At 40.1% G+C, this 27,418-nt stretch overlaps 1 protein-coding gene across 2 annotated transcripts; it reads left to right on the top strand.

Moving 5' to 3' along the window:
- Positions 1–303: 303 nt before the first annotated feature.
- LOC135690222 (trypsin) lies at positions 304–25,559 on the top strand. Of its 2 annotated transcripts, XM_065207722.2 has the most exons (9): positions 304–461; positions 11,622–11,744; positions 12,119–12,247; positions 13,526–13,684; positions 17,413–17,544; positions 19,014–19,313; positions 20,839–21,080; positions 23,982–24,092; positions 25,273–25,559. In XM_065207722.2, the coding sequence occupies exons 1-9, from the start codon at positions 362–364 to the stop codon at positions 25,432–25,434; spliced, it is 1,458 nt and encodes a 485-aa protein (XP_065063794.2). In that variant the 5' UTR covers positions 304–361; the 3' UTR covers positions 25,435–25,559. The 2 variants fall into 2 exon arrangements, with proteins under 2 accessions (XP_065063794.2, XP_065063795.2); XM_065207723.2 differs by lacking the exon at positions 13,526–13,684.
- Positions 25,560–27,418: the final 1,859 nt, after the last annotated feature.

The raw sequence follows: 27,418 nt of genomic DNA, 5'->3' as shown, positions 1-27,418 counted from the left end.
CACCCACACATGGCTGAAAATCCTCGTTTTTGAGATAAAACGTTGTTCAAAATTTCATTTTACAGTAGCTCAGCCTCAGCTTAAATTTTGACCCTTTTTGAGGCTCGTGTTCTTATAAAATTGTTCTTATAAAAAAAGGGTGTATGTGCTAATGGACAAAGCGTTGGGGTACAGCGCCTCCCGTAACCCCTATTTTGGCGAGAACCCTGATTACAGGACAATGCTACTCTTTATTTAGCAACTCCATGCAACACCCTGCCAAATTAGAGGGTCAAATTGCACCGCAAGATTAACACCGGAATGCCAGCGAAGTTCACATTATTTTGTTGATATCCAACTGGCACTGCAAACATTGTGTCACATGACTCTCCGGAATAAAACAGAGCGAAAACTCATTCTGGCAACGATGGAGCTGCACAATTTGATGCAATTTCTGGTCATATTGTCTTCGATCTTGCAAGGTTTGTATACCAATGTTATTTACCGCTGTTAAGTATAGGTTGAAAATCGTCCAAAAGATATGTCCCCGCTTGTACGATTATAATTATCAAATTTCCATAGACAATTAACGTGAGCTGGATAGCAATTTCCTACAAGTCCTCAGGTGTGCAAGAGCAAAATTTAAACTGCACAATTCTGTACCAGCCACGTAGCTGCCGGTCTGCAGAGTGTGGCACTTTTCGACGAGATCTCCGGTGTGCACCACCAAAAATGTCTGGTGTGCTGGTGTGCACCGACTATTTTTCCCTGTTGTGGTTAAAATTTGTAAATTTGCATTTCACCGTAAAAATGCATGTGAAGTATACTGTTGAAGATAGCGCAAGTTTTTATTTGTATATTTGTCAAGTAAGATTCATGATATCTCAAATTGTTCATACACGACTGTGCTTGTTTTTATCAGCTGACATTTTATATGGGACCACACCAAGCCACACCAATCTTATTTGCCACACTAAAAAATACCCGGTGTGCAACAGGTTTTGCACAAAAATATCTCCGGTGTGCACATGCCATACTCTGCAGACTGGCGGTAGCTGTAGATTTCGGCTAGGAGGGGGGGAGGGGGGCAAACTCGAGGAAGAACCATACCTGATGGGGGGCAGGCTTTAAAACAAGAAACCGGATATTTACCAAACAGATATATTTGGACTAAATCAAGGCCATGGAATTATAGATATGCCAAATTTTCAAAATATCATTTGGAAAACTGTAGCCAGAGGGCGCAATTCGTTGTCAAAATTTCATTCAAAATGTCAAAAACAAAAGGGGCACAGCCCCCCTCTGCCCCCTGCAGCTATGTGGTGGCTGGTCTGCACTTTGGTAAAACGGAGCACTTCAATTGTGTATACAGTTTATATAACTATCCTTGAGCCAAGGATATCGACGAAGATAAGAAAATGGACATGACTGGTCGTTATTTCTATCATCAAACCAATGCAGGAATGTGTTGATCTTAAGGAAACTTGATTCTTCAGTTGCACTAAGCAAAAGGAAAGACCCATGTTATGCCCAGATCTCAAAACGTCACAAACTTTACCAGGTGTGCAGGGATAATTTAGAAAAAAATATCTCGGATATGCATTCGCTATACTATGTTGTCTTCAGGGCCTCCGACGAAGGGGCCAAGGCCCCCCACATTTTTGCAAAACAATAGAGTTATTTTCAAAATCTTTTGTAATGGGTGTTAAATTTTCCCTTCACCCCCCCCCCACATTTCAACCTTTGTCGGAGCCCATGGTCTTGTACGCGAGAATGCCCCAAACTTTTCAAATTCATTTAAAATATTTTATCTGATCTCTGATGGAAACTGTTGCAGTTTACCTCTTTTAAACTGAAAGGTTGTTTTCCAAAATGCATTGTTATCTCTCGAGAACTTTCCAAATCTCATAATAGACTCTTTATTGTTGGTCTAAAAAGTAGTTTTTCGATCAGTGGTCGAATTTCATGATTCCAGACAACCCAATCCCCCCTCCCCCCACCCCTATGTGGTGCATTTCAACAAGCCGAGATTAAAGTCTTTCTAGTATCGAATTTCAGTCCTTGAAATGTTTCTGAAAGAAAAGGGTCATGTTCACTGATCTATAAAAAAGACTGGCTTGAGCTTCCTATTGTCTTGAAACACCAAAGTTTGAAGCCCGTTCAATTTCAAAAGGAAAAGGGCGATTCCCCAGAAACAATACTTGAACGATATGGAGACGTGAGAGCTGCAATGCTGTGTATGAGTCCTGAAAAAGAACAAGACCAGAACAGCTGAAGACGTTGCTAGGACTGATACTCAAGGCCGTCTCCTAGCATGGGCTGTCCTGGGGCCCTATACCCGGATGGCGACATTCTGGTCATATTAGAAGCTCGATTCAGTCTTTTTTATAGATCAGTGGTCACATGGCCCTGGTTGAGTATTTACCTGGAAACGTGACATTTTCAACGCTTAAATTATTGCGAAAAAATTGGGAGATTGGGGCTAAGCTGCGACCAAAAAAGCGGGAAATCATGTGTTTACGCCATTTATCAAGGTTAAGAAAATATTTTGCGTTCAATTACTCAATCGATGAACGAATAATTGGATAAGGAAATGACTCACCGGAAACGAAGAAGTATGTCTGCCATTTTGCGTAGAATATTAAAATTCACGTGCGTGCTAATTTTTACATACGGAAAACATACCCAATCATATCAGGGCGAAGCCAGAAATTTAGGCCGTCAAGACAACTAAGAATTGACGCAGCTTTTTAAAAGAATTTGTAATACCAATTACCTGATCTTTTGAAATACATATCTGAAGAGCCTGAAGGATTTTGTTAGTGCTAAATTTTGTGTCTAAGTCTACGCGAAATAGAATATATTTAATTTGTATCTAGGTATACTCTATCATGGCGACGTGACCTTTTATCTCAACAAGGCAAGTGGTATTGTAGAATCCAAGCGTTGGTTTCATTGTAGAAAAAATCGTTTAAAAAGCATGATACAAGTCCCAACACTACCCCGCATTCATTAGGCTCCGTTACCCAGGGTAGCTTTTTTATCAAAAATTGTTGTCAGGGAGTGAACGTCTTAATTCTAAACGAAGGATCAAATCTTAGGTACAAATGAATTCGAGGTTAGCGTAGTTATTATGTATGTTAATTTATGCCATGTTAATTTTTCCTGCTGGTATAGGTTAGCATTGTTATTACGTAGGTTAATTTATGCCAATAGAAAGCGGATAACTTTGTAAAAAGGGATAAAAATGACAGGCAACAGGGGCCGGGAGTCGGCGTACACGTCCTCCCACTTATCGGTCTTTTTAATGTTGGGGAAAGGGAAATGTTTTGGATTAATAGTGGGGAGAGGTTTAATGTAAAGTTTTCTTTATGGTGTGGTTGCATTAAAACTGCTTTTACATCAGCAAGAATAGGCATGGGGAATCCGCAATGGGTATTTTCTAGCAATGAAAAGGGCACGGGGGGGCCTCATATCAGAGAAAGTGTCTTAGTATGACCGACTACGTCTCGTTTTCACATTCAGCCTCTTTGTCGGGATATTGTTTGCTCCTCTTCTGACTGGTGTATGACCCATAGAAATAGCATGTTCAAATGAAGATTACGTCCTAGCCTTGGATTGTTTTAAGAAAGCCTTCTGTCAGGGTGGCAGACCTTTCTTGCCCAGACATCATATAAATCACACAGGGGTGCACGCAAGAAACATTTTGCAACGGGTTACAGCTCAAGTGGGACCAGCTTTAGACCAACCTTTCTATAATAAACAAAACGGGAACAAATCCTTCCCGATATAATTTCGCACACCAGCTCAGCTGTGGTCTTCACGCAGTATCGTTTTTCTACCCCTACGAAGTTTGCTAATACCTCTTCGAAATATTTACCCTGTTATTCATTCTTTTGGTTTTAACAAGTATTAGAGCATATTTTTATGGCAGACGTGGCATGAATCTTCCATGAGCAGACGTGGAATACAAAGCTATGCAATTCTCATCACGTTATAATAGAATGAAAGCTTATAAACCTTAATATGGTAATCCTTGAAATTTGAATCTTTCAATACAAAGTTATGCAATTCTCATCACGTTATAATAGGGAAAGACAAGGCAAGTGAGATTACGACCTTTCAGCATACTGCATACAAACTGTTGGGATGCGATAGACTTGCTCTAAGTCTTTTTCGTGCTTGAGAGAGGAGTATTGGTTTCCCTCCTGTGTATCTCTGTGAAGGAGACGGACGGATGGAGAGGTGCAAATTCCCGTCGTCCGTCTCCCCCGCAGAGGTACACAGGAGGGAAACCAATACTCCTCTCTCAAGCATAAAATAGACTTAGAGCAAGTCTGGGGATGCGATTATCCCACAGAAACTCTTAACCGGCTGGAAGGCTGAATGACATTATAATTTATGCGCAGGCGCGTATTTGCATGTTTATGAAGAAAAATAACGTGCGTGAGGTAAGAGCTGGGAGGTATGTTAAAAATCAGAAGATGGGATGAAAATTGCATGTAAACATCCAGGGATCATCCTGTGTGCCAGCTCAGTAGAAAAATAACTGACAACATGAAAGTTGGGATGTAAGATATGTGTTGTGAAGTCATTATATTTCGCAGCCCACGCCATTATGGGGGATTCCTACTCGTCCCAGTCTTCTTACGTTATATATTCACGCCCTATATTGTAAGGTTAAGTTTTTTGAAGTAGTGAAGTTACGATAAAGACACGATACAAGATCATGATAGGCTAACAAGTTACGTTTACGTTATAGTTGTTTATAGTCACGTTTTGTATATATTTAAAGATAAAATCAACGATATGGAGTTTCATTTGCGTCTACGCTCTACCGAAGCTATGTTCAAAATAATGCTATAGAAAGTGCGATGGAAAATAGAGTAGATGATGAGATAGAGGCTGGGATGAAAGGTTCGATGGAAGACGGGATTAAATACTTAAAGCAATTACCTTATATTATTGAACTTCTCAGAACTGTCCTAAAATTTTTCGCATTGCATTATTTAGTTATAAATGCTTCTATGATACTTTGACCTTATGACCATTTGTGCTATGACCATATGACCTTTTGATATCATGATCTTATGACCCCATGATGCTATGACCTTATTTACTTGTTAATACTATCACCTTATCACCTTATGATTGTATGACCTTGTGATTGTATGACCTTATCACCTTATGATTGTATGACCTTGTGATGGTATGACCTTATGACCTTATGATGGTATGACCTTATTGTGTAAAATAAAAACTGCTTATAATTAACCGCGGGGAAGGAGCGAGCGCGTGGGGGTGAGGAGCTTCAGAGACATGACTTTTACTATTCAAAAAAGCGAGTGTGCGACGAGAGTATATAACCAGTTCGTTATTGTTTTGTTACCTTGAAAGAAATATATAACTTCTATTTCGAGTTATTTGTGAGTTTATCGCCTTACAACATTCTAAGTTCGCGATACAGTGGCACCACCCAGATGGGAGAAAGTGAGAAGTGAGTGAAATTTCATAATAAGTGAGACTGTGAATTCAAGATGGCCGTCGTGGAAGAGTTTGTCAAGAAAATCGACAAAAAGCTTGGATTTTTATCGTATCTGAACGAAGAAACTGACGAAATTATGCAGAGAAAGGATCAAAAGGAAATCGAGAGACAGTCTAGAGTATACGAAACGAAAGTGGACGAAATTCAGGAGCTGAAAATTCAAATACAAGAATTGAAACTAGAGGAAGGGGAAATCCCCAGTGAAGTAAAGAAATGGAGAATCGGAATCGAGGAAAGACTGAAGGAGTTTCAGCCCATAGCTGCAGGTATGAAAGAAATTATTGAAAGTTTTAAACATGATGTAAAAAAGAAAGAGCAAGAAGTAGATTTAGAGCTAGAAAGACAAAAATTTGAGCAAAGATTACAACTAGAGGCAAAATTAGTTGAATTGAAGGGGAGATCCCTCGTGGGGGAAAAGCCTGTAACCGCAGTGAAGCTTCCAAAGCTAAGTATCACCAAATTTAAAGGAACACATATAGACTGGTTCCGCTTTTGGAATCAGTTCGAGACTGAAGTCGATAAGCAAAACCTAGACCCTGTCACTAAGTTTAATTACTTGAAAGAATTCATAGAGCCAAAAGTACGTATAAACATTGAGAATTTGATCCACAATGGTGAGGGCTACGAGAGGGCTAAACAAATATTGAAGTCTAAATATGGCAGGCCAAGTGAAGTTATAAATGCACATGTACAGTGTATTATTGAGTTACCAGTGATAAGGGGGTCAAACCCACACAAAATCCATGATTTTTTCAACAAGTTGTTGCCAAGTGTACAAGCACTTGAATCATTAGGGAGACTGAAATCAATTTCAGGTTACACAAGGCTCACATTGGATAAGCTAGAAGGGATACGAGCTGACTTGGTGAGATTAGATGACCAATGGCAAGAATGGGGATTCCCGCAGCTAATTGAAGCCTTGAGTAAATGGACTGAAAGGAACCCCCTTACACAGTCTGAGGGGAGGGACAGGATGTTTACCACAAGGAATTCCAATTATCTACCAAGATCATGTGTATACTGCGAGCATGAAAACCACAAATCTTCAGAGTGCAAAAAGGTTGTAAAAGTGAGCGAGAGAAGAGAAATTTTAAGGCAAAAAAGATTGTGTTTTAATTGTACAAGCAGTGGACACAAAGCATCAGTCTGTACAAGCAAAGGAAGTTGCCGAAATTGTAGGGGAAAGCACCACACTTCAGTTTGCGACAAAGTTGAGAAACAGGGAGATGTTCTTCTGGTTACTGGGGAACAAGGTGTGGTGCACCCAGTTGTTATAGTGAAGGTAGAAGGAGTGCTCTGTCGAGCCCTGTTGGATACAGGGGCTGGCAGCTCTTATGTATCATCACAGTTAATTGAGAAAGTCGCCAAGCAGCCAATCAAGAGAGAACAACGCCAGATAGACATGATGATGTCCACCAAGATAGCAAAGATCGAAATCTATAATCTGAGGGTGGAGAGCAAAGACCAGAGTTTCAGTCTAAACTTAGATGTGAGCAAAGTGAACAGGAAGGAGCTTTTGACAGTGCCTAACCCAAACTATGGAGAAATGACTAAGAAATTTTCACACCTTAAAGGTGTGTATATGGAAGAAAGATCAAACAAAGAAGCGTTACCAATACATCTTATCATAGGAGCTAGTGACTATGCAAAGATAAAAACTCCAACAAAGCCTAGAGTAGGGAAGCCAGGGGAGCCAGTGGCAGAGCTTACAGGGTTCGGATGGACTATAATGTCACCTGGATACGAGATAGAATCAAATAACATGTTTTTCGCAAAGTCAGCACTTGCCGATTTTGATAGATTATGTTCACTAGATGTCCTAGGCATACAGGACAAAGCAGAGAAAGACATAGTTATCCAAGATTTCAAAGATCGGTTGGAAAGGAGCCCAGAAGGTTGGTACAGGACCGGTCTTCTTTGGAAATCAGAGATCCCAGACCTGCCAGACAATGAACAAGGAAGCAAGTCAAGATTGAAAAGGCTCGTGCAAAGGTTAGAAAGACAGCCAGAGCTTTATGATAAGTATGAAGAAATACTACTGCAACAGGAGCAAGAAGGAATTATAGAGAAAGTTACCTGGCAGAGCAAAGAAGGAAGAAAGTTTTATTTGCCACACCGAGCCATAGTAAGAGAGTCAGCAGAGTCGACCAAAGTAAGAATTGTATTCGATGCATCTGCAAGAGCAAACGATCAATCACCATCACTCAACGATTGCCTCGAAACAGGCCCCCCATTGCAAAACCTGATCTGGGACATTTTGGCGCGAAACAGATTACAACCCATCACACTATGCGCAGATATGAAACAAGCTTTCCTACAAATAAGAATTAAAGAGCAGGACCGAGATGTGTTAAGGTTCCATTGGTTGAAAGACAGAGATTTAGAGAAACTTGAAGTCTATCGATTCACTCGAGTAATGTTTGGATGCAGCCAATCGCCATTTTTGCTTTGTGCTACCGTAAAGAAACATCTTGAAGAATGTAGAGCAGAGTTTCCTGAGGAAGTCTCAGAAATTGAAAGAAGCATCTACGTCGATGACCTTCTGCTAGGTGGGTCATCCATCACAGAGGTACAGAAATTGAAAGAGTCAGCCATAGAAATATTCGACAGTGCAAAGTTTACATTGCACAAATTGCACTCAAACAGAAAAGAGTTAGAGACAGATGATGGTGATCAAGAAGAAATAGAAGAGAGTTTTGCCAAACAGCAGCTGGGAACAAAGGCCAAAGAGTCCAAACTATTAGGGCTTACATGGGACAAACAGAAGGATACCATTGCAGTCTCAATAAAGAAAGAGAAAGGAAGAGGATCAACAAAGAGAGAATTATTGCAACATCTGGCTTCAATATATGACCCACTGGGAATTATTTCACCAATTACCCTAGTTGGAAAGATCATTTTCAGAGATGCATGTAAACAAGGTGTCAAATGGGATGAAGGACTACCAAAAGACCTCAATGAAAGATTCGTGCAGTGGAGTAAAAATTTGCCAGAAAGAGTAGCAATACCCAGAAGCATTCCAACGAAAGAGGGGAGAATAACTTCGATTGAGCTACACGTGTTCGGAGATGCGAGTATAGACGGGGTAGCAGCTATAGTTTATGCAGTCATAAGGCAGGAGTCTGAGAAAAGTCAAGGACTTTTGGTAGCAAAGTCTCGCCTTGCAAAGAACAACCTTACAATTCCAAGGCTTGAGTTGGTAGCTGCACACATGGCAGCTAATCTCGTCGACAACGTAGTAAGAGCACTTGAAGGACACCCAATTGAAAATGTCTATGCTTGGCTTGACAGCACTGTTGCCCTTCATTGGGTGAGAGGAGAGAACCGTTATAAACAGTTTGTGAGTAACCGGGTCTCAAAGATTAAGGAGAAAGATTATATAGTTTGGAGACATGTACCATCTGAACTGAACCCAGCTGACATAGCAAGTCGAGGAAGCAATATTAAAAAATTGACAGATGATTGGTTCAGAGGACCAGATTGGATTCAATGTCAAGTAGAGTGGCCAAAAGATATAAAGACAACAGCAGACACTGATACAGAGCTAGAGGCAAAGCCAGTGAAGGAAATACTCAAGGTTGGACGAGAGATAAGAGATGTACTAACTGAAAGGATCCTAGAGAAGTACTCATTTCTTAAAGCAATGAAAGTGACAGCTTGGTTGAAAAGGTTTGCAATTAACTCAAGATTAAAGAAAATAGACAGAAGAGTCGGTCCATTGACAACTGCGGAACTGCAAGATGTAATAGCATTTTGGATTAGAAAAGTTCAAGGAGAGTTTGAAGTAAAGCTAGAGTTCAAAGAAACACAAAATCAACTAGGGTTAGAGAAAGATGAGAGAGAAATCTATGTTTGTAAAGGAAGAATTCAAAGAGAGTACCCAATCTTTCTCCCAACCGATGTTCTATTTAGTGAGAAATTGGTTTCCTATGCGCATTTGAGCACTCATTGTGGAGGGTCAAGTCTTACAATGGCGAAAGTTAGAGAGGACTATTGGATTCCAAGATTGAGAAAGCTAGCAAAAGGAGTCATCAAAAAGTGTAACACCTGCAAAAGATTCAATGCGCGACCAGTTTCCAAGCCAAAACCAGGCTTATTGCCGGAAGACAGAACTGAAGGAACAAGACCTTTCGAAGTAGTCGGTGTTGATTATGCAGGCCCAATTAGTCACATAACAAGAAAAAGGGGAGAAGGAAAAGCACATATCTTATTGTTTGTTTGCAGTCTAACGAGAGCTGTTTACATGGAAGTTGTTCCTGACACAACAGCAAAGATTTTCCTCCAATGCCTGAAAAGGTTTACAGCAAGACGTGGACGGCCTAAAAAGATTTATTCAGACAACGCTCAGACATTTAAATTTGCAGCAAAGTGGTTAAAACAACTAATGAAAGATGAGGAATTCCATGATTTCTTAAGAGAGCAGTCCATCAAGTGGCAATTCAACTTGAGTAAAGCCCCCTGGTGGGGTGGCCAGTATGAACGAATCATAGGTTTAACCAAGCAAGTAATGTACAGAATTTTAGGAAAAGCAAAGCTGAGTTATGATGAGCTACAAGAAATGATGCTTGATGTTGAGATAACGCTTAACAATCGTCCATTAAGCTATATTGAGGATGATGTGCAAATGCCTCTGTTAACCCCAAACATGATGCTGTTGAGCCATCAGAACGCTCTTCTAGAGTCAGAGGTCTGCAGGGTGCAGGACAGGGATTTGCGCAAGAGAGCAAGATATCTGCAGAAATGTCGCGACAACCTCTGGAAGAGATGGAAGTCAGAATACATGAGATCACTCAGGGAAAGACACAACTTAAAGTGCAAGGACGGAGGAGAAAGTATAAAAGAAGGAAAAGTAGTTTTGATAAAAGGCGACGAACGTAACAGAGGCGAATGGAACATAGGCATTGTTGATAAAGTCATTCAAGGCAAAGATGGAGTTGTTCGAGGCGCAAGGCTAAGAACAGGAAAGACAAAGATAGAACGGGCAGTGCAGTTGTTATATCCTCTAGAGATAGATTGCGATTTACCGGAAAAGGAGACAAAGAAGGCCGAGAATTTGAACCCACAAGCCAAAGAGTTTAGACCACAACGACGAGCTGCACAAATTGCCAAGAGTTCAGTAAAAGAAACATTCGCATATGAAGACAAGGAATTAGAAGATGATTAACATTGACGTTTGGTACCTATTCGGTCCAAACGGGGGGAGTGTGTGTAAAATAAAAACTGCTTATAATTAACCGCGGGGAAGGAGCGAGCGCGTGGGGGTGAGGAGCTTCAGAGACATGACTTTTACTATTCAAAAAAGCGAGTGTGCGACGAGAGTATATAACCAGTTCGTTATTGTTTTGTTACCTTGAAAGAAATATATAACTTCTATTTCGAGTTATTTGTGAGTTTATCGCCTTACAACATTCTAAGTTCGCGATACTTATGACCTTATGATACTATGATCTTGTGCTCTATTGAACATCGCGTTTGTTTCTGAGGAGTTCCAAGGTTTAGATCTAAAACTTTGGATTGTATTTGTTGAGGGTGTCGCATAGTCGTATTGTTTTCGGCCTATACGACTTTATGGAGACATTTGTGAACAAGTCGAATTGGGCTGTTAATACCGATGCCTGCCAAAAGTACTTGGAACACCCAGCTACTTGCATTGCATTTTGTATCTTTCATTCCTTTCCCAAAAAACTACTTCCGCCCCCTTCTCCCTAGAACAATGTTGACAAATTAGACAAATATCATAAAAGAAGCGCAAAAGAAAAAGCTTCCTAAAATCCTAATCCGTTTAATAGTAAACCAACATTGTTCTGTAGAGGAGAGGGGGATGATTGATTTTGACTTCGGAAAATGACGTCAGTGTTCCAAGACTTTTGGCAGGCATTGCAGGCGTCATTTTCTAATACAACTTGTACAGCGGATACGACTGCATGAGACATTCGTGCAACATCCGAATCAGACCCATGTTGCCATTTACGTCATTGTCAAATGAGATTATATTTTATCGATACGTCTGATGTTTTCATAGACCGAATGCCCATCGTTAGTAACCGATAAAGCTATATAAAAATATGTGCATCTCAACTTTTTATTTATCTCCTAGGCCTAAATACTGCTTGTGTTGACAATGATCAAAGATGCAGTGGTTGGGCTAAATCAGGTGAATGCAGTTCAAACCCTGGTTACATGCTGAGCAATTGTCGAAAGAGTTGTGATAAATGTGAGGGTGAGTACCCCCTGTTTTTAAACCAGAAATCGCGAAACCTGCTTACGTCTATATAAGCAGAACATTGATGCTTGCAAATAGGAAAGAGGTCGAGCTTTACTGTGAGTAGTCAAAGTTTTGTCCCGAAACAATTTTGAGGCTCGTGTTCTTAAAGAATTTTTCTTATCAAAAGAGCAGAGTGTAACTGTAATTTGGTCAAGGTACCAAAACACAGAAACCTGGCCAATGCAACAGCAATATATTGGCACGTCTTTCACCGACCATACCTCAATCAATTTTGAACCAACTCAACTGGCCTTGCATTTATTGGTATTGGGTAGTGTTCTTTCGAGTTACGGTGTTTAATAATGATCAAAATTTTTGATATGTTCCAGAGAAGTGCAAAGATAAAGATACTGATTGCGAAGACTGGGCCAAGCAAGGGTTTTGTTCTAAATCGAGCCAGTGGTACTCGTTCATGAAAGACAACTGCCAAGATACCTGCAAGATATGTGCATCCAAAGGTATTTGCAATGATCAGTTTTTGCAATGATCAGTTTTTGCAATGATCAGTTTTTGCAATGATCAGTTTTTGCAATGGTAACACATCATAAATCATGATCATGATTATTATCAAACTTCATCACAACTATCAATGATAATAGCAATAAGAAAAGTCATCATAATCATCATAGTCGCTATCTTCATCACTAATCATAATCATCACTATTGCCAAATGGTGCAGTATGGCCCGACTGGTACCACCTGGCAGGGTTCCCTAGCTCAGGGCTACGAGCGATGGCCAACGGCTAACACGGCGGGAGACCGGCAAGGAGGGCGAATGAGCTACGACTCCAGGGGTCAACGGCTTCGGGCGGAAGAACTCCTGGACAGAGGTATGGTTTCCCTTTGAAAACACTGTAGGGGTGGTTCTGGGGGCCCATCTCTACTATTAGCCCCTTAGTTTTATCCATGACTATGAGAACAAACCAAAACTCAGATTTTGGGATAGTTGGAGGGTTATGGTAGCCAACCTTCTGATAGAAGATGGTACCTGATGATGATGATTGCCGAATAAAATCAGGCACCGCGCAGCCCTCCCGCCCCCCCCCTCCTCCCCACCTCACTTTTTGTTGTAAGACTAACCTCGTGTGATTGTGTAATTATAGCCTCGATTACGATTGTATATAAACTTTAACCACTAACCTCCAATTCAGTCAATTATTTACTCATATCACGTGTCGTTGTCTTCATGTCATGAGTTACTCTGAAGTAGCGGACTTTCGTCTTTGTTACATCTTTTGCAATAATAGGTTAGAAAACTCTTGGAAATTAAGGAAAGTTTACTCTAACGGATCCTAAGAAATAGCAGTTCTTCCTGACTGGAAGCCATTTTTTGTTCACTATTTAGTGTCTTAGTTTGTTAAATGTATTTTTTTAGTAATTGATATCTTCTCTGAGTTGGACTGTTTATAAACAATAAATGGAAAGAAGCATTTTCTATCAAGGGCGCTTTCCGGTGTCTTAGAGGCCTCAATAAGTAGAAAGAAGCATGTATTTTCTAAAAAGGCCGCTTTCTGGCGTTCTAAAGGCTTCAACAAATTCCATTTACGCCCTTTTTTAGCTCCCCCCTCCCACTTTGGAATGGTGCACGATGCCTGAATACTACACCAACGCCACCTTCATTTCTAAATCATAACGTCTATAATAATGAATAAATAATAAATGAAAATAAATAATCTTCTTTGCGTGATTTTTTTATTAGCAAAGTATCTATCTAGTTTGCCGAATTCTTTTCACAGCTGAGGAAGTCAAGCCTTGCAAGGACATTGAGAAAGATTGTGTTAACTGGAAAAGGGCCGGATATTGCGCCAAATCGCAATCATTTTTTAGTTTTATGCAGAAGAACTGCATGAAGACTTGTGGTTTTTGTAACAAGGTGGAGAAAGAAAAGACGAAAGGTGAAATTTTGTTGAACAACGGTGCATATTTGAGACTTGAAGTCTTGCAAATAAGAATAGCTCTTATATTAGGGGCTGAGTCAAAATAAGCAAATCGGTAAGCGTTTCAATAGTATGACGCTCGCTGATTGGCCAATTTTTGATTGACATGGAACAACATCTGTCAATCAAGACAGACCAATCAGTAAGCGTTTCAATAGTATCACGCCCGCTGATTGGCCAATTTTTGATTGACATGGAACAACATCTGTCAATCAAGACAGACCAATCAGTAAGCGTTTCAATAGTATCACGCCCGCTGATTGGCCAATTTTTGATTGACATGGAACAACATCTGTCAATCAAAATAGACCAATCAGTAAGCGTTTGAATAGTATCACGCTCGCTGATTGGCCAATTTTTGATTGACAAGAATAACATCTGTCAATTAAAATAGACCAATCAGTAAGTGTTTGAATAGTATCACGCCCGCTGATTGGCCAATTTTTGATTGACAAGAATAACATCTGTCAATTAAAATAGACCAATCAGTAAGTGTTTGAATAGTATCACGCTCGCTGATTGGCCAATTTTTGATTGACAAGAATAACATCTGTCAATTAAAATAGACCAATCAGTAAGTGTTTGAATAGTATCACGCTCGCTGATTGGCCAATTTTTGATTGACAGGAATAACATCTGCCAATCAAAATAGACCAATCAGTAAGCGTTTGAATAGTATCATGCTCGCTGATTGGCCAATTTTTGATTGACAGGAATAACATCTGCCAATCAAAATAGACCAATCAGTAAGCGTTTGAATAGTATCACGCCCGCTGATTGGCCAATTATTGATTGACAGGAATAACATCTGCCAATCAAAATAGACCAATCAGTAAGCGTTTGAATACTATCACGCTCGCTGATTGGCCAATTTTTGATTGACAGGAATAACATCTGTCAATCAAAATAGACCAATCAGTAAGCGTTTGAATAGTATCATGCTCGCTGATTGGCCATTTTTTGATTGACAGGAATAACATCTGCCAATCAAAATAGACCAATCAGTAAGCGTTTGAATACTATCACGCTCGCTGATTGGCCAATTTTTGATTGACAGGAATAACATCTGCCAATCAAAATAGACCAATCAGTAAGCGTTTGAATAGTATCACGCCCGCTGATTGGCCAATTATTGATTGACAGGAATAACACCTGTCAATCAAAATAGACCAATCAGTAAGCGTTTGAATAGTATCATGCTCGCTGATTGGCCATTTTTTGATTGACAGGAATAACATCTGCCAATCAAAATAGACCAATCAGTAAGCGTTTGAATACTATCACGCTCGCTGATTGGCCATTTTTTGATTGACAGGAATAACATCTGCCAATCAAAATAGACCAATCAGTAAGCGTTTGAATACTATCACGCTCGCTGATTGGCCAATTTTTGATTGACAGGAATAACATCTGTCAATCAAAATAGACCAATCAGTAAGCGTTTGAATAGTATCATGCTCGCTGATTGGCCAATTTTTGATTGACAGGAATAACATCTGCCAATCAAAATAGACCAATCAGTAAGCGTTTGAATAGTATCATGCTCGCTGATTGGCCAATTTTTGATTGACAGGAATAACATCTGCCAATCAAAATAGACCAATCAGTAAGCGTTTGAATAGTATCACGCTCGCTGATTGGCCAATTTTTGATTGACAGGAATAACACCTGTCAATCAAAATAGACCAATCAGTAAGCGTTTGAATAGTATCATGCTCGCTGATTGGCCATTTTTTGATTGACAGGAATAACATCTGCCAATCAAAATAGACCAATCAGTAAGCGTTTGAATACTATCACGCTCGCTGATTGGCCAATTTTTGATTGACAGGAATAACATCTGCCAATCAAAATAGACCAATCAGTAAGCGTTTCAATAGTTTCATGCTCGCTGATTGGCCAATTGTTGATTGGCAGATGGCTTAGGCCTCTATAGTTTCTATGTTTTCTATAGATTGTCTTTAAGTGGGTTTTCTAACATTCGGAGGATGTATAAACAAGTTGTTTAGAGATAGCTCGATTGTTAAAACATTGTGGAAGATATGGTCACAAGAGAACGTCAGTTGCGGAACCATGTTTTGTCGCCTTAAAGCCACGAAGTTTATGAAGCCATGAAAACATCACACATCCAATTATTATCTATTGTCTGACGAAAAATTATCAACTTGAGAGAACAACACAAAAGATGCAAAAGCAATCACGTGCCAATTTCGAGAATGGATTCTCATTGGTTATCTATTTCTAGCCCACCTTGGCTTAAGCAACTCTTATGTACGACGTTTGTTTTTAAAGGGTACCCCATTATAAACAAGTCAATTTTTATTTTGGATTTCTTCAGCAAAGATTCTCTTTAAATCAATTATCAAAATACAGAAATGGGTTCAGGCCTCTTTCGCCAACCAAGTGAGTGAGACAACCTCCATTTAAAAATTTACCAAAAAACCACCCAAACATTGCTGAAAATCCTTTTTTTTTTGTTTTGAGATGAAACGTTGCTCAAAATTATAATTTACAGTAGTTCAGTCTCAGCTTGCTCTTAGTTTGTTCTGAACTCTTGTCCAATTTGGAGACTCAGGTTCTTATAAAAAAGAGTATTAAAGGGTATTCTTTGTTGTCGAGTACACCAAATACACTGGCCCGTAGTTGTTTTATTACACTTTACAAAGTAATCATGACTCACATTCTCAAGCATTGAGACTCAAATATGCATCTGTTGTCCTCAAAACGCACCCGCACTTCACACGCACAACACACGCACAACACACGCAGCTCATACACACTTACAAGCACCAATTAGCTAAGTGCGCCAATCACCATTTATATCTGCACCGGCCATATATGCGCTGTCAGGTGACAAAAGTTAAACGCCTTGACTTGCACACGGATCTATAAAAAGACTGGATCGAGCTTCCTATTGTCTTGAAACACCAAAATTTGAAGCCTGCTCAATTTCAAAAGAAAGAGGGCCCAAAACAAAGTGGGAAGCCATACCTCAAAACCAATACTTTTATGATTTGGATACGCGAGAGCTGCATTGCTGTGTGTATGAGGGCTGGAAAGAAACAAGGCCAGAGCAGCTGAAAACATGGCTAGGAGTGGCAGTGATTGCCTCATCCTAGCATTGGCTGTTCTGGAGCTCTCGTTTCGGGTGGCGACACTCTGGTGACAATAGAAGCTCGATCCAATCTTTATTAAGTGGACTTCCACCCTAGGACAGGCACCGCGGAGCAGGGGGGCTTAGGGGGCTTAAGCCCCTCCAATTTTTGCAAAAAATGCCAAATATTAAGTATCACTACCAGAAAAGCCTCTTTTTATACGGTTTCAGCCCCCCCCCCCCCCACTTTTTTAGACCCCCCAACTTTTCTCGACGCTCCGCGGTGCCTGTAGAACACTGGGCTCGATAACGATTATGGCTTTTCTCAGTGTCCTTGAACATACTGCTTTCTATGAATACTGTACTGTACCTAAACAACATCCTTGTAATCTTCTTTTTCTTAAAATGATACTAGTGACCTACTTGTGAATTATGCTGTTGAACTGGGATAAATTTGAATTTGAAAAAATGTTTTCAAGTTATCATATAAAACTTTTGAAAATCTTTCAAAGCATGAGATGTCTTTAGAAGTATTTGTTACACAGACTTCATTTGAGGTGGCAAAATTTCTAAAGGTAGAAGTTTTTTTTAGAAACGGTTGCATCGACTTGCAAGGATCTTTACGACACGAAAGAATGCGCATTATGGGCAAAATCCGGTGAATGCAGCAAAAATCCAAAATGGATGCATGTTAACTGTCAAAAGAGTTGTGGGAAGTGCAAAGGTATATTATCAACCAGCTTTAGGTGTATTTGAATTCGCGCATCACTTTCATTTGCATGCATGTTAAGGGTAAGAGCACCTGCAAGAAACGTTTAACATTTTGCGCGCCGTTCATACTGCGTGCGGTACATTTTGCACGCAATTATTGAATTCGTGCGCCTACGATTTGCGCAAATAACACTGCTGCATGAATTCAAATACACCCAAACCGAAGTCTGATTTCCAGTTGATTTGCTATTGTCGCACGATTGAGGGAATTCATTTTTGTCCGTGCGTATACCTTAACAACTTTTCTCGCTGCAAATGCGCGGCCGAAACGTACAAACGTACAAGCGCTCCGCAGTTGCACTATGGAGCAACTGGCCGCATTTTTGGATTTGCTGATTCGTCAATTCGCTTTTCACCGATTCACTAAATTCGCGCGAACTGGGCGACTTAAGTGGAAACAGGTCGCGAGGTGTGTTGCATTACACAATGTATAATTTCAACTAAGTTGGATTGTTTTTCGTAAGAGAACTTAATAGTTATTGAATTGCATTGAATTTAAGTGAATTGCAAGACTATCATTTGCATTTTGCTGTTGTTGTTGTTGGCCTTTGGAAACGCGTGCAATTTCTACAGCAGATACCCAAAAAGGCTATACCTTTCTAGCAAAAATATTTTGAGAATCCAACATTTTTACAAAATTTACTTAAATAGACATTTCATGAGGGCATTATACATAAAACTATCAACAGCTTGAATCCAACATTAATGGACGATGTTTTGTTACTGGAAGCGGATTTAAAATATGAATTTCCGGCCAACTGCTAAATTTTTTCCCCAGTGCAATAACAACAGCATATGGCCCAAGGACCATTAGAATTATTGGCCAAAAATAAGGCAAAGCTGCCTACTGAGATGAAAGACAGGGCCTAAGCCACGAATTTGGCCAAAGTAGGGGGCCAAGGCTTATCCCCTTTTACTGCTGCTTCAAAACCACTTGCTTCGCAAAAAAGGGGAAGGGCCCCTCCGCCCCCCCCCTGGTGGCGTAGGCCCTGAAAGAGTCCCAATCAATACATATTTTTAAAAGAAACAGAATCTTAAGCATTTTCGATTGCAGCTGATCTGTGTGTACAAAAGGCTTTTGATAAATTATTACTTTCGTACTCATTGTAAACAGTGGGTTAAATACGCTTGGTGTTAGATCTCGTTGCCAACTGTAAATAAATTATTTATTTATTCATTATTTATCATGTATACTTATTTGCTATATATTTAAACGTACAAACCTTTTATAGACATGACTTGGTTTTTTTAAATGCAGAAGAAAGCGGATGAAATTCAGACACTGTTGGCATGAACCCTCGCTCCAAGGAGCATGAGCCCACGAAGTTAACTGCCATCAGTAGTTTCACTTAGTAAGGCCAGCTTAGTACCACAAGCTCAATCGCAATCTCGCCTTGCCTATGTTTATTCATATCTTTCCAGGTACTAAAACTGGGGGAATTAGTTCTCTTAAAACTGATAACCTTATCAACGGCCCTTATTGTGGCTTGAGGCTGAAGGCTCGTGTGGTAGGAGGTCAGGATGCCGCTGTCGGCGATTGGCCCTGGCAAGTTGGTCTCGTTTTCAAAAGGGCGCCTGGACGAGTTTTCTGTGGTGGAAGTTTGATTAACAAACAGTGGGTTGTAACCGCTGCCCATTGCTTTGGAAGGCCCGGGAAGATGACAAAACAACCTGATGAATACCAAGTGAGGCTGGCGGAACATGACCTTGATTTGTCATCAGGTATATGTACAGCACTTATTCAATTATCTGACCTACCGTTTATCCGGACTTTGATTATCCGGTCCATAAAAAAGTGAGTCGGTATTTCGTTATATGTCGAGAGCGTTCTCTTGCTTTCCTTATGAAATATTATACAGTATACTCTACTCAAGGGACTGAGAAAAGTGTACTACTTAGCGGGCGTCCTACTTACCCGAATGCTTGAAAAGGGTAAGCAAGTTCAAGGGACCGGGATAATCTGTAATTCTTAGCGGACGACCTACTTATCCGAATGCTTGAAAAGGGTAAGCAAGTTCAAAGGACCGGGAAAATCTGTACTACTTAGCGGGTGTCCTACTTACCGGAATGCTTTAAAAGGGTAAGCAAGCTCAAGGGACCGGGATAATCTGTACTTCTTAGCGGGCGTCCTACTTATCTGAATGCTTGAAAAGGGTAAGCAAGTTCAAGGGACCGGGAAAATCTGTACTACTTAGCGGGTGTCCTACTTACCGGAATGCTTCGAAAGGGTAAGCAAGTTCAAGGGACCGGGAAAATCTGTACTTCTTAGCGGGCGTCCTACTTATCCGAATGCTTGAAAAGGGTAAGCAAGTTCAAGGGACCGGGAAAATCTGTACTACTTAGCGGGCGTCCTACTTATCCGAATGCTTGAAAAGGGTAAGCAAGTTCAAGGGACCGGGAAAATCTGTACTTCTTAGCGGGCGTCCTACTTATCCGAATGCTTGGAAAGGGTAAGCAAGTTCAAGGGACCGGGAAAATCTGTACTACATAACAGGCGTCCTACTTATACGAATGCTTGAAAAGGGTAAGCAAGTTCAAGGGACCGGGAAAATTTATCCGGTCCCGGAAAATTTATCCGGGAAAATTTATAAGGATATTTTTAATGGGATTTATCCGCACGTACGTCCGGAACAAAGGCCGAGTCATGTGACCGAGTCAATAGACCCGCAAATAACAAAAACTGGTAGAAGTATAAGCGGGAACACATCACAAACTGCTCGTGCTTTTCACTGACACTCTACAGAGTATAAATGTGAGATGATGAACAAAGGCGAGAAGACAAATTTTATAACAATCAAAAGTAAGGTGGAGGAGGAGCGGAAGATCTCCTTTCCCTTGGCTCAGGGGCGGACCCATAGCAATTTTGAAGGAGGGGCAGTTGGTAGTGGGGGCGCTGAAATGTTTTAGAAATTGGTGACGAGTGTACGCTCTATACAACATTTTTAGGCCCTAACTACTGACAGAAGGCCCCCTATTCACTTTTTAAGGAAGTTTTCTCAATCGCTGTTTTTATACTTTGAGGTAATCCTTGAACCTATTTTTTCACTTAATTCACATTCTTCGAAAGGGAAGCACAATATCCAAAAAAAGGGGCGCCAGACTTGCTTTAACTCGGCGAGGGAGTGGCAACTGCCCCTAATTACCCCCTCCCTCTAATTGGGATGCCTAAAAACTCTATCTTCCTGGTTTTCATAATCTCGCTCTGTTCAAACCCTCTTTGTAACGATGGCAATAATTTTCTTTGTAGGTAGGGAAGTTGTCATGGGCGTCACTAAGATCATAAGACATGAAAACTACAAAGCCGGTTCCTATGACAACGATATCGCGTTGGTGAAATTGGAGAAGCCAGTCGAATACAACCAGCTTATAAAACCAGTTTGCTTGCCAGAGCAAGGCGAAGACGAAAAGGCCGATGAAAGCTGTTATGTCACTGGGTGGGGACGAATCACAGAAGGTGGAAAAACTGCTAAAGTATTGCAGGAGGCCAGGGTAATATGTTACGTTTATTTATTTTTATCTCCCTGCTCTTTTCAACGTACTTCTTATATACAACCCTTGTTTAGAGCTCAGCTTATTTGTCCATATTGAATTCAATTCTGTCCTGTGCCGTGTGTCGTGTGTCATGTGTTAAGTGTTCGGTGTCCTGTGTCCTGTGTTCTGTGTCCTGTCCCATTCAATTAAGTAGCAGGTGGTGTTTCGCAAACCAATGGTCCTATACCCCCCTCCCCCTAAAATTTCTGCCACTGTAGTAATGAAGCAAACTTGAATTAGCGATCAACAGAAATCACAAACTGTACTTGAAACAATTACACAGTGTAGTAAGCAAGGTCACCGGAAGCACGGGGTCAGCGGGGGCAGCGGGAGCAGTGGGGGCAGCGGGGGCAGCGGGGGCGGCTTGAGTCCCAAGGGAAAATTGAGATGGGGCCCCTTTTAACGGACTCTAGTAGAGCATGTCAAACACTAATGCAATACGCAACACTGATCCAAGTTAACTAGTAGAAGCTTCAATTGAAGTAATCTAAAAGCTTTTAAAAATGAAGTGGACTTTAGCAAAGTCATCAGAATTTATAAGAAAGAAGTTGCCATACCAATAAAGAAGGTAACAAAGATGGAAACCCTTGATCAATCATGACTTCAATTTAATGCTATAAAGAATGCTTGCCAGAGCTCACAAGTCATTGCCATTGTACAATTCATTTGCAATTTTATTCGCAACTGCAGAATGTACTTTTAGCACAATGCAGCGTGAGACGACACGACAGCCAACAGCCCACGGGGTGGGGTGGTGTTGGGTTAACTAAGCCTAATTTTGAACGGGGACATGTTATTTTGATCAAAAAGTTCGGACCCGTTATTCTGCACGTGTCTGAAAAATGTGACCCATAATTCCGCAAACATGATTCAAACTATGCCCATAATTCCGCAAAGCAAATAACATTTTAAAGCACAACAAAATCATCAAACAAACTTTGCATATCCTCAGCTAAAAACCTCAATATTGCACATACTCCATACTTTCATTTCTAACTGGACATTCATTTTTTAACGCTCAATCTCCCTCCTAATAATTTTGCCATATTTTTCGAAAATGGTACCCATTGTTCTGCACATATTACAAGAACTGATACCGATAATTCTGCAGTTTTCAGAAAAAGGTACCCTTAAAGCATTGCACGTCTCCCTACCTTCAAACATGTTAAGGTGCCCCCCCCCCCTCCAACCCAGTAAAAGCCTAAACAACAGAATGGAGTGTTTTAGACTGGCCTTCTAGATTAAACATTTTATCAGTACCAAAGTTATATCATTTTTTGTTATAATTCTAATAGTAGTCATTAAAAATGTGCCCTTTTTGAGTAGCTGCCCCCGCCGCCTCAAAATGCTTCCGGCGCCCTACCCTGGGTACCAGACTCACGTGAGTGTGGTACCCAGGGTACCGGCGCCCCTGGTAGTCAAGTCTTTATGTATCCTGCTTGAAACCTTTACACTGTCTTCCACACACTCCAATAGAGTACCGAAGTGTGACGTCATAAAAAATCTTTTTTAGAATTTCTTAAATTTGACCACATTATCTAAAAGAACAGCATAAAATACCTCGCAATATGCAAAATCACTTAGTTATGCTCAAAATTGGGCGAGATATGGCCAACGGAAGGTTTGCTAACGGATTACTGTTATTCTGGCCTGGTTCATAAAGTTATGAACGGTGACCAAATTACAGAGGTTTGATGGGGCAAGAGCCTGTGCTCATCTGGTCATATCTCAACCAATTCGTGATACCTTATACTGAATTTGTGAATTTAGAGGTTTTTCTCGATGCCATTTCAGGTTCTTGGATCAAAATTAAAAAATTCTGAAAATAGATATTTATGACGTCATCATTTCTGTACTCTATTTAGAACATTTGCCTGTCTTTCTATTAAAGATACTGACCCCCTAGAAGGATAGTCACTGCCTTATTATACAGGGGTTTATAGCAAAATTTATGGTTTGAGTTTTTAAACATCTTTAGGAACCGCAAAAATTAAAGAAAGCAACAAAATATGTTTGCGACTTCGCAAACTAAACACTCGATATTGATATTGTGGGTTCCATAAAACGTGAATTTAATATTTTGGATCGGCAAAATATTGCCCACATCGTTCCCCGTATTGAGGAGCCTCCTCGTAGCTTGAGCCTCAGAGAGTCAGGGGTCCAGAACACAGGTTACCCCATCCGAAAAGAACTGCATACAACGATGAGATAAAACGAAAAGGAGAATCCTGTTCGGATAATCCGCTAAACCTCGAATCATACACGTTGATGAATTCTCTGCCTGCATAAGTCAGTGTTTTTTGACTGTCCTATAACGTAATTTTAGACATGCCTTATTTTAGAAGCTCTCTTGGAATAACTTAGAACCAATTGACAGGTCGCCTAGGGTCAGGAAACGCTCTCCTAAATATAGTAAAACATGATACTTCTCCGGATTGTCCATGTCCGCCCACTTTTCCTTATCTCCCATGAAACAGAGGGATTATTTGATAGCAAATTTCTGACGAACTAGACAACAAAATATGATCATTTTTTGTGGATCTACTGGTCTTCAGCTGAGGTTTCCCTTTGAGAACACAGGCCTAAGATTTCTACTCGATAACAGGCCTAAAATTTCTCTTTGAAAGAACAACAACTGGTCAAAATTATTTCGTTTACAGAGTAGTTGAGGCCTAAATAAGGATCTACTGCTTTTCAACCATTGTGATAACTATAAACCTCGTTTTTCATTTTGCACGTCTTTGGTCATATTACGCCGAACCCCGTATACTAGTTGCAGATATAAAACTTCTACACTTCGTGTCTTGTAGTGGTGTTTGTAATATAGTGAATATTCAACACAGCTCTCGTCTATAATAGATTCCAATCAAAGACAAGAAAACCTGCAAAGACACACTGGGAATCGTTGGTTCCTACACTGACAACATGATTTGCGCTGGTTACAAGGACGGCGGGATTGACGCCTGTCAGGTGAGGGTACAGATTGCATTGTTACTGTGTTAGCAACAGGGGGGGTCATATATTAGGGGGCAAGCCTAAATATTTGGGGGCGAGCCTAAATATTAGGGGGGCAAGCCTAAGTTAATTATTTTAACAAGAATGCGACACATTTTCCTATTGTTTTAGAACAAAAGACCACTGTCCTCAAAAGTATTGGGGAACAATGTTCTTTTGGAAGTCTTCCCGCCCTCCTCGCCCCTCCCCCCCCCCCAGTTGTCCGCCACTGGTTAGCAACGGCCCTACGTAGAACTCTGTTTGGTTTTGTTTTGTGTGGATGACCTGGGAAGTCACTCAAACTTTTTATATACCGGGAGATTCATCTGTGATCCTCCCCTAGCTGTGGATGTCGCCGCAATTGTGTGGTTACGTCCAACGTCCTAGTTGTATTGTTTGTGCGCAAATCTTTTATACAGCTAAATTCCCTATTCATTCTTTCAATCACCAATGTAATTCGTTTAAATCTTCCTTCGGTTTGTTGATCGCAAAAGAATTTGCAGCAAACTTTGGTGATCAAACTTGATTGGTTTTTGAAAGAGCACGTGAAGAATTTCAACCACATTTCTATTGGTCGATAACGATCGATTGTAATCGTACTGATTATATTTGATTACATGTGATGGCATATGATTGCCTCCAGGTCGAATTGTACTAGATATATTGTCTTATTGATTCAATTTGATTGCATATATCAACAATCGAAAGTGTTAACAAGTCATAACATGTGATTTAACTGATTGCCTTGAGCTCAAATTTTTACCGTCTTTTATATTGATTCCATCTGATTACTAACGATTCCTTTCGTTTGAAGATGGCACGAAATAGGGTAAGCACAAACAGCACCTTATGTCCGACACTCTTCTGAGTATAAAAGTCGGATAATAGGCGAAAGAAAGCAGAAAATTTATATCAATGTGTTGATTGAACACAACGTGAAAGGAAGAGAAACACTTTTAATTTGAAAGACAAAAATTTCCTTTTTTAATAGTTCCTTTTTCAATAGTTCTTTTTTTGTAAATAGTTCTTTTTTTGCTGAAAGGTGTCTCGTGTAAATAAATATTGATTGATTGATTGAACCAATCAAACGGTATTTCGTGCCATCTTCAAATTTGTGGCACAAAAACTTATTTTATTCCTTTCATCGACGTTATAGGGAGACAGTGGAGGCCCTTTTGTATGTAGCAAAGGGGGAAGATTCAATCTAGTGGGCGTGGTCAGCTGGGGGCGTGGCTGTGCAAGGAAAAATCTGTATGGTGTGTACGCCAAAGTGAGCAGCTATACAGACTGGATCAAAAGCAAGATTGCATCGTCGTAGGCCACATTATAACGCGTCTTTAGTTTGATGACTTTTATAAGAATGATACAGTAATTAAAGATTCTTAATATATAACGTTGTAGACATTGTGATTTTGAATAACACAATGAAAGTTTTAAATGCAATGGTATTGTCATATTTCTCAAAGCTTTCTTGAGGTAAGTCGATGGACTGTGACAAGTTGATGAGGTACTCTACACCACCGAGGCCATTGTATCGGGAGATACGGGTTGAGAAATGGTGGAGCTGCGGAGAATATGAGGGGGAGGGCGGAGGAGAAGAGAAAGGAAAAGGTCGCCGCCATAATCCTTTTCTTTCTCCCTCGCAGCTCTTTCACTTGTCTTCTTCTTTCGCAGTTCTTTATCTTTTTTTTCTCCCCATCTCCCTCCCCATTAGCCTCTGTGGAGGAGAATGTTGATGAAGCATATCGATGTCACGCGATGTCCCCTCCACGACACCTGCGGGTAGGTTATCGATGCTTTGGGCGTAAGATCTTAAATGCCCCACGAGGGGTTTCAACGCACATCCAACGCACAAGAGGGGTTTCAATTTAAATAGACCAGGCGTATAATACGACAAGGGTAACACCCCACTGAACTTTTTGCCACCGTGATATTTAGCTACACTTACCCTCTGGTAATGAGAAATGGTAATGATAAAGGTAATGAGTTATGGTAAACGGCGAATACCTGCTGCGTTTACCAAATATGGGCATTCTCCCAAAACGGGGTTACGGTCAATTTTGGATCAACGTGCACTGCATTCTTTACTGTATCTACCCTTATTTAACTTTGAAATAACATGATTCTATTACAGTCAAGAAATATTTCGATGCAGTCTGATAGCAGATTATATAAAATCTTAAATTGACAACTTAAAAGAAGGGGGTCAAATCTTTAATCAGCTCCTTTTCGGTAGAATTTTCTTTGTCACTCATTTAGGGCAGCTTCTATGGCACCAAACGTGGCTTAAAGGCAACCTGTCACGACTTTGATTGGTTATAAGAACAAAGGGAATTTTATTGTTTCCAATCCCCCTTTAATTTATCGCATTGTAAAAAATATGGCGGAGCGCTGGAATCGTGTTTAGGCTATTGTTCCAGCTATTGTTCTCGTTAACCAATCCACAACGAGACAGATTGCCTTTCAGTTCAAACCCCTTAGTTTTATCAGAAAGCACGAAAATTAACTCGGTTTGATTAAACTCAGAACATGGTTTGCTGCAAAAAAAAATAAATAAAAATTTACAGTTTATAAAAGAAAAAACAGATAGTCAATATGAAATAAAATGTAGGTTAGGCCTAGTAAGAAATACACGAACAAATTAAAGTAGTAGAATAAACTGAACAAAACGAATATCTTATGAAAAACGAAAGCTAATATAATTAAGAATAATAAATTACTTACAATCTATTTGCTTCCATAACTCTATTTGCCTGACCAACTAACTGTATACTTTCTGCAACTTACAAGTCTTCCGCTTTAGAAAAATGCCCTCTGCGTCCTTTACTTCAAACTCTTCGTGACTTCACGTTCAATGACATACCGGAATACAACCACAGAAGAGAGAGACAACGAGACTCTTTTATATGATACAACGTCCAAAAACGTGTGCACGGCATATATAGTTACAAGAATATGTAACTATGGAGAATGGATACAAGAATATTTACAAACAATGCAATAAAAAAAACAACAAATTGTTAGAGGTGAAAGTTAATCAGCACGAGCATAAATTAAAATGAAACAAAGAGAGTCTTGCAGAAGTTAAAATTTTGCTGTCCCTCTGTCACAACTTTGCACGCTTCACAGTCTTTCCGTGATACCTTCGCGTAGATTTTTACGACTTCTTTATTTTTACCTACTTCAAAGCATGTGACATGTTGGCCAAAGAATTTATTGGAACATGGGTCCTGTTAGTTGAAGTTATTTTGTCTATTCTCATGTTGCCTACATCTACAATCCTTGACAAAAGTCCTTGGAAC

The sequence above is a fragment of the Rhopilema esculentum genome, chromosome 1 (genome assembly GCF_057945365.1).
Source record: "Rhopilema esculentum isolate cy_ngs chromosome 1, ASM5794536v1, whole genome shotgun sequence".
Taxonomy (NCBI): Eukaryota; Metazoa; Cnidaria; class Scyphozoa; order Rhizostomeae; family Rhizostomatidae; genus Rhopilema; species Rhopilema esculentum.
Note: the sequence above shows the minus strand (reverse complement) of the source record. Positions and strands in the feature narration are given on the sequence as shown.

Bases quoted from the DNA above. Each gene is read 5' to 3' on its own strand.
- LOC135690222 (XM_065207722.2), top strand. From the start codon at position 362: ATGACTCTCCGGAATAAAACAGAGCGAAAACTCATTCTGGCAACGATG. The intron at 11,745-12,118 runs GTGAGTACCCCC...GATATGTTCCAG, and splicing joins GAGTTGTGATAAATGTGAGG to AGAAGTGCAAAGATAAAGAT. The intron at 21,081-23,981 runs GTAATATGTTAC...CGTCTATAATAG, and splicing joins AAGTATTGCAGGAGGCCAGG to ATTCCAATCAAAGACAAGAA.